An 8,246-nucleotide genomic window follows, 5' to 3' on the forward strand; every position below is an offset into this window, starting at 1 on the left:
TGATTTGTTCACTATTTCGTTCAATTCTCTAGTGGTGTTTTTATTCCATAAGTGAGTTATGTTGGTTTGTGCTTGGTATGTTTTAGTCGTGTTATGTTTTTCAGCACGCCCAATTGGGTTATCTTGATTGGGTCATACTTTTTTGTTTGAATATGTATTGGCAGTTTGAGTTAGAATATAGTTATGGGTCTCATTGTTATGTGTGGAGATCCATGTTACGTAATTTGTATTTGAAAATGTTTTGGCTAACTAGTTACTGAGTTTTATTAATCTCTACACGTTACATTTGGTACTAACTTTTTAGGATGTGTTAATGAAAGTGATACATTGGATTCTACCTAGAAGGATGTGTTGTAAAGGATTTGGGTTCCCTCTTTCTCTTGGAGTGGACCACATTGTGTATTTTTTTTGTCCAGCTAGCTTATTTTCTGCAATCTTGTATACTATGTATGTGGCCAATTCTCAATTAGATTTTTTATGATCTAACTTGTATTTAGGGAGTGTGAATTGATGTAAAGAGAAAGTGAAATATGTGCACACAAATTTGATATTGCGGATGTGCAAAAGTAAGTTTGTGAAGAGCTTTGATGGTGGTATATTTAGTGTGATAGTGTTATGAGATAGTGGTTGATGTTAGATTTGTTTTCTATCATATTAGTCACTTGACATAGAGCTTCAAGGATAATTCCATGATCATGCTATTATTCTCAATTCTTTTTGTTGTTGAAAGATATTGAGTCTCTTAGCATCCCTTTATATCTTTCCCTCATGTATCTTGCCTTAATGTAGTGTTCCTTAGTCTTGCAAGTCCATTGGGTGTGTTATTCTCTTTAGTGGTGATCCTAAAACTTTGTATTCAATTTTATCTATATTGTGATTATTATTCTCACCACTATTTTTCCCATTTGGGTTTTCCACCTAAATCTAGTGTTCATATGTTGATCGTTGATGTTTTTTTAGTATTATTGTAGAATGGTTAAATATTTCTTAAATTTTGATAGATAAATTTTATAGAGATCCAGACTAATTAACTCACCGCTATTAGTTGTATCATGGGTTCAACAAAACCATGTATCCTAAACCCTATTACCTTAACCAAATACAATCATAGGAGAGGTGATGACCTAGAGAGGGGAGGGAGAGAGGAGAGGAGAGAGAATACTTAAGACAAAGAGAGGCCTAAGGAGAGGTGGAAGGAGGGAGAGATAGAAAGGGAGTGATTAAGGGACCTAGAGAGGTGAGGAAGGTAGAAGAAAATGAGAGAGACAAGTTCACAAAGAGATAAAGAGGGGTAAGGATGTAGGGAGATAGGTGGAGAGGGTGTTAAAAGACTACAGAGGGGAGAGATATATAGGTGAAAGACCTAGGGGGAGAGAGTGGCGGTTAATTAGATAGGGAGGGAGAGGTAGAGACATAAATATGGAGGGTAGGAGAGACCTAGAAATGGTGAGAGAGATGGTGGGAGATAGAAGTAGTGATCGAGATAATGGAGAGAGGGCAAGAGAAATAATAAGAGGGAGAGAGAAGAAGAGAGAGGAAGGTTGGGATATAGATGGGATAACAAGGTAAGTTGAAGTAGAGAGGAACAAAAAGGTAGGAGATACATAGAGAGGGGAGAGATAGATGAGAGAAGGATGAGATGGTGAGAGGAAGGGAAGTATCTATAGAGAGTGAAAGAGGTAGATAGGGAGTGAATGGTAAGGCCCCAACTATCCATCATCAATTGCAAAGCATAATTTTTAAGCCATAATAAAGGTAGGAGAGAGAGAGAGAGAGAAAGAGAAAGGCAATTGATCCAATATAGACAGTTGCTAGCATTTGGAAAAATACATTTTCATTTTCTTCCATCATTCTAAAAATCTAATTTTATTTGGTACAAATTTTAAAAATGCATTTTCATTTTGTGCATTTTTCTTTGGCTCTAGCCATATTTCTTGAGAAATTTGAATATTTTGGGTTAGATTCTCCTTGGGCATCCCATTTCATGCCAAAGATGCATTTTTTGAAAAGCTAAAATATTTCACACATTTTTGGCCATGCTCTCCATTAGGTTTGTACATGTTGCAATGCAAATTAAGAGAATACCATGAGGAAATTAAGATCTCTCTTAGCTATCTAACCATATATTTTTTTTCATATTTTAATCATCTTAATGTTTTTATCTTTAATTTTTTTATTTCATGTGTTCGTTTTTTGTTAAAAGACATGTGGTAGTTTGGGTTTAGTATTTTACTCGTTCATTGAATTTTGAAAAAATACAATTTTTGAAAGTAGAATACATTCTATACTTATTGAAAAATAATTTATTTTTAATTAGTTTTATATAAATTAGGGAGATCATGCTCAAATTTCTATTTTTATGACGTGTCCACTACAAAAATCAGTAAAAAATAATCTATTGATCAAAAAAATCAACCAAAACATTTGGCATAAACTACACGGTGTCAACTAATTTCTCACTAATGCAATTTTTGAAGTTCTAAAATAAAATTAATATTTTAGGGGGGGCACACCAAAAGCTTTATTATATTTTTTTGAAAAAAGAGAGCACCTTTTTGTGTGCTCCATCTTTTGAAACTCTTAATCTCCACCATGTTCAATAAAACAAATAGTAGTTTAGAAGGTATATTCATAGCACTACAACTCATGTTTTTGTTGTATCTTCAAATTTTGAGCGCAACTATCTTCATTTTCTTATTGAAAATCAATATTTGTTGTTTTCGGAAAAAAGAAAAGTGGTACCTTAAGACCCCCTTTTGGTCTCTCATTTTAGTGCACTTGCCAATTTCTTAGATTAGATTTTTGAATAAGGTTCATAGAACTAGTAAAATATATCTTCCTCCTTTGGGATTTATAAAATTAATATATATGGTTCTTCACAAAGTGATATAGGTGTTATATGCATTGGTGGCATTCAAAGAGATAGTGCTAGGTTAGTTCACTTCTTTTTCTCATCAACTATGGAGTTTGCTACAAATAATTACATAGATGCTCGAGTTGTCTTAGTTTCTATCAAGAAAGCTTCTCTGATGGGTCAAAAAAATAATTTTCCTCAATAGTTTAAGTTCCCTTTTGAATAATAGAAAAGCTTCCTAATTTTTGTGGATGTTGGTACTCTAAGTGGAACACATTCTTAACCTATCAAGAAATTTTGATTTCATATGTTTATTTATTTTCCTGGAAGTGGAATATTTTATTTATTTTGATGTCACATGTTTTATTTATTTTCTTTCTGAAGTTGATCTAACTAGAATGTTATGGATTGGAGATCCCTTTCTTCAACCCATTTTTCATAATCCTTCACTCCATCATAATTTTGATTGATAGATTTTGTGTTATAGTTCTCTAAATTTAAATTTTTGATGATCTCATAATACTTGACAGGAATAGATTTTAGCAAAACTTGTTGAATTTTATTTACAGCTAAAAATAAATTACTATATTCTTTTTCAAAATATTAATTAATCATAACTGAAATTAAATAATATTCAACTTCAAAACTAATAGCGGTTTATTTATGATGATCATTGAAGAATTTAAATTGTAAATTCTGACAACATATTACAAAGGGTGGCGTTCCCCCTGACAACTATAAAATAAAGGAACAGAGACAAAAGAAACATGACAGTTTATATCTTATGCTTTGTTTTATGTAGTTTATACTTGATGAGTGGGATACCGCTGTAATAAATACCTTTTTGGTTGATTTTCAGAATTTAAGAATTTTTTCTTGACTAATTACAGAAACGAGCCATATGAAGTGGCTTACATGTGCCATGATTAGGTTCAAATATTTTGTCTTTTCTTCTGGAACTCTGACTGATAAAACAACCATTAATTCATTCCTGACATCAAGTTTTTAATCTGAAAGACACCTGTTACGTTATATGCTAATGCTATACTGGCAACAAACTCTGAAAAAGGAAGAAATCCAATAATACTTAAACTTCTGTTACAAAAGAAACGGTACAACATAATAATTCAGAGGCTCTGACCAGCATTTTCTTATTTTGAAACTGTAAGAACGGAGAGATGAAATGAGAGACTAGTGTGGCATTCTATTCTTATTCACAAGAGCAGCAAATACAGAACTTGAGAGGCTAAGATGATCATTTTCCTCGTAGAAAATGAGATGTTCTCATTCAATTAATCATGAAGTGTTTGAGCAAGAAATTTAGATTCTTTCTGGATTTCTGCAATTTTTGTTTACCATATTCAAAGGTGGAGAGGTGAACTTGCCATTAATCAACATGTGGGCTATCGCTTTGTATGCAGTTTCTGTAAGATGAACACCATCCCAGTTGAAATATTGTTTGGGATTAGAACACAAAGTAGCATTTCTATCACAATTTAAAGGTGGAGAGTAATTATATTTTCCACCTTTTCCACAGCATACCCTTAAGACATTTTTCTGCAATCCTGCACCATGAAACATGCAATACTCCCATTTAAATTCTCAACCATTAATCTGCTCTTAAAAAAAATTAAGAAACAACAGAGACATGCAAGAATATAGTAATTTATAAACATCTTCACTATTATTTCTGAATCCAATTGTATTGGAACATTTTGCTTCAAGGTTTTAGATCACACTTGGTGATCCATCATTTTTTCTCCTCTAGCTTTTTAATATTCTGATGATAGACTACAAAGTGTGATCTGGACACGCTAATTCTAACACAATTGAATCCAAAAATAATATTAAACAGAAATATAGATTGTGAAAAATTGAAATCATAGACTCACCATATTTCTTAGGATTTCTTAAAATTCTTATGGCAGCTGAATAATAATCTGCGTATACAATTGAAACATCTGGATGATCTCTCTGCACATCTTGTAACATAATTCTCAAAAGATGGTTGTTACTTTGAGAAAAATTGTTAAATTTGATCAGACAGCCAATATCATCACAATCTGCTGAAGAATTGATTGAGCCTGCTGATAAATAGGAAGGTGAACATCCAATAGGCAAATTGCCTGGAACCAAGAACAGCTTTGCATTTTGTTCAATCAATGCCTAACAAACATCAAAAGACATGGTACATTTACTTAGGCCATACAGGGAACTTCACCTTTTCTGGAATCAATGCCTAACGAAAATCAAAGAAATAATAGATATGTGCAAGTAAATCAAAGGTCATGGGCAATATAATTTAATAAAAATCTTTAAGAACTGCAAATATTAATCTGACCAACCTCAAGGGCTGTTCTAATAGCTTTGATGATAAAAGGTACAAAAACTTTGACCTTCTCTATGGACATCCCCAGACTGAAAGGAGAATTTAAATCATTTCCACCAATCTCTCCAAGGACAAATAATGAATTCTCAAAATGCCCCTCACAATCTAGCAGGACAAGCACAGGAAAACATTAAATATAACCCAACATTTTTATATCATAGAAATAATAGTTACATCCATATATTCAATTGAAGAATACTGTAAAAAACCAACCTACCTTCTGTGCTAGAACAGTACTTTTTCTTATAATCCTTGAACCATTCGATCTGAGTGTTTAGGCTCAAATTTGTAATGATGGGTATTTGCCTCTTTTCAAAGAAAGAGGCATCCAGAGCTGTGGCACCAGCAACAGCAAAATTCACACCAGAACTGTAGTCTGCAAGCCTGCTCAAGTATGGAGGCAAGAAAGACAGCCCAAATGCTTTTGCTAATCATACAAAAACAATAAACCAATATCAAAATCATAAAAAATACCACAATAACCACAGTAAAATACAATGCCATATCCTCTGGTTGAGAGAAAGCTTTGCTCCATATTTATGTCTACCTATAACTTTGAAAAACACTTGGCTGAAAATAAAACAAAACCTTGGCTGCAAAAACAAAGCAATGAATAAAGTCTCTAAAGGGAATGATATCAGAATTGGAAACATACCAATAAAATCAATAACAAGTCTTCCATTAGAGCAACGGCCTGTGGACTTGTTAAAATAGGTCTCTCCATAGGGAAGCTCTGTGATTGAGCTTAATATACCAGGACCAGAGAGAATTAAATTCCCTGTATCAGCTAACGAGTCCCCAAATTGGTATATTGAATTATAGCAGTTATCCTTTGCATGAGCTAAAGGAACACAGCTGCCAATTATGAGGACAGCTGAAAACAAAGGAATAGTTTTCCAATACTGCGTAGTGGTGCTTCTGAATTCCATATCTCTCACCTGAATATACTCATAACTGAGAGATGCATGTGGATCTATATTTATAATACAAAATACTCAAATATATATTAAGTGATTGCAGACTGGCCTATATTTATAATATTTATATAATCAGAGCAGTTGTCACACTGTATTGGTTTGTTTGGAAACTTCCTGGAATAGTGATTAATTATGTGCTTTACAAACAGTTCGCTGAATTCGAGCAGGAAATCATTTCTTTCCTTTCCACAAGGGCGGGGAAAGTGGCGGTGCCTAGTTGATAATTTTTAATGTTTAAGAATGACAGCTAGTTCATGGGTTTCAGTTGTTTCTTTTACGTAGTCTATTAGTCTACAGTATAGATGAAAATCTATTATACATATTTCGTGAGGCTAAAAACAATTTTTTTTTATGTTTAACCTCCATCTTATTCTTAATCCTAACCTCAGTCATAATTTTAGGATTAGGGTTAAGACTTAATTACAATCAAGGTTAGAGTTTAATTAGTTGTATAGTTAAAGTTTAACTAGAACTAGGTTAGAATTTAATATAAGCAAGTATTCATTTATGATTAGGGTACAGCTAGGTTCAATATAGATAAGAGTTCAAATAAGGATAGGGTTGGAATTTAACTAGGGTTAGGGTTAGGATGAAGATTCAATTAGATTATAATTTAATAATATTTAAGATCTAGTGTCTTACATGTTAGGGCAGGACTACTAGCATATATATCTTAAATTTATTCTATATAAAATAGACGTATCTAAGCATTTAATTATTTCATAATTCAATTTTAATATATAAAGTATTAATGAGAAAAAATTCAAGACTTATAATCATGTTTATAGTATTATTATTTATATAATAAAATTTGATATATTTATAATATGGAATGATTTTTAGGAAGAGTAATAAATGAATTATATATATATATGTGTGTGTGTGTGTGTGTGGTAGAAATAAAAGGCATTGCCATTAAATCAAATAGATCGTGACTAGAAATTCTTACAAATAATATCATTTATTGAGAAACAAAAAAATTAGTGATCTCATGTTTATTATAATTGGAATGGCCTCTTAGAATTAACTTATCATTAACTTATGGTTTGTAAATTACATCTCAAATAGATTGGACAAGAATTAATTTATCAATTTTAAATTGTATTTTACAATAGTTCAGTTTATTAAGTAATATAATTTAACTTGTATTTATGGAAGTCTATATATGATACTTCAAATTATTAATAAATTATAACATTTCATGTATAAAATTACATATTAATTTAAAAGAGTTTCAAAGAGAAAATAACAATATACATTTTTAAAATATTTTTTATTCTTAAATATCTTAAAATTAAATCATAGATATAAAATGTTTTTATTTCTTATATTAAATTGTTTTGTAAATCTCTTATATTAATTTTTTTTGTAAATTTCTAAATATATTCATTTAGAAGCATTATTTTTATTGTAATAATCAAATATGTAAGGTTTAACAATAATCATGACTATTCATTGTTTTTTATTTCTACTTAGTATCATTATAAATGTACAATTAGGTTGAGATAATCAAGAAGTATTGATAATTGTAACTTGTTAAACTTCTCAATCATTCCCAACATGCTACTACAACTAATGATAATTGATTATAAAAAACTATTTTCATTGAGATGGTGTTTTTGTGGACTACAGTAGGATATTATTTTATTGGACTGCAGTCATAAAGAATTTATTGCACATACATACATATATACTACTAACTTAAATTTAATTGAATGTTTCCTTAACTATAAAAATAAAACATAACTCCACAAAAATTTGATTTTAAATTTTTCAAAAATAATGATTCTTTAACACCAAAATAACTCTTCAACTCCATATTCAAATTCATAATTTGATTAATTTATTCTAAATTTCTTGTGCTCAAATCAGTGCCAATCAATGCAAATATAGAGTTCAATCTAAAGCCATTAATACCTCTATAAACATTAACATATAAATAAATTGATAATTATTATACCCAAATGAAGATTTATAAGCAAATTCAAATGCTAATATCTAAATTCATTTCAATGTACACAATGAA

At 30.7% G+C, this 8,246-nt stretch overlaps 1 protein-coding gene across 2 annotated transcripts; it reads right to left on the reverse strand.

The window, feature by feature from the left end:
• Positions 1-3,915: 3,915 nt before the first annotated feature.
• Positions 3,916-6,202, reverse strand: LOC131052393 (GDSL esterase/lipase At5g45910). Of its 2 annotated transcripts, none has more exons than XM_057987043.2 (5): positions 5,899-6,202; positions 5,461-5,670; positions 5,251-5,348; positions 4,747-5,020; positions 3,916-4,419 (listed from the first exon to the last, which is right to left on the reverse strand). In XM_057987043.2, exons 1-5 carry the CDS (start codon positions 6,170-6,172, stop codon positions 4,175-4,177), a joined length of 1,101 nt encoding a protein of 366 aa, XP_057843026.2. In that variant the 5' UTR covers positions 6,173-6,202; the 3' UTR covers positions 3,916-4,174. The 2 variants fall into 2 exon arrangements, with proteins under 2 accessions (XP_057843026.2, XP_057843025.2); XM_057987042.2 differs by having other exon boundaries at positions 5,200-5,348.
• Positions 6,203-8,246: the final 2,044 nt, after the last annotated feature.

The sequence above is a fragment of the Cryptomeria japonica genome, chromosome 9 (assembly GCF_030272615.1).
Source record: "Cryptomeria japonica chromosome 9, Sugi_1.0, whole genome shotgun sequence".
In the NCBI taxonomy this organism is placed as follows: domain Eukaryota; kingdom Viridiplantae; phylum Streptophyta; class Pinopsida; order Cupressales; family Cupressaceae; genus Cryptomeria; species Cryptomeria japonica.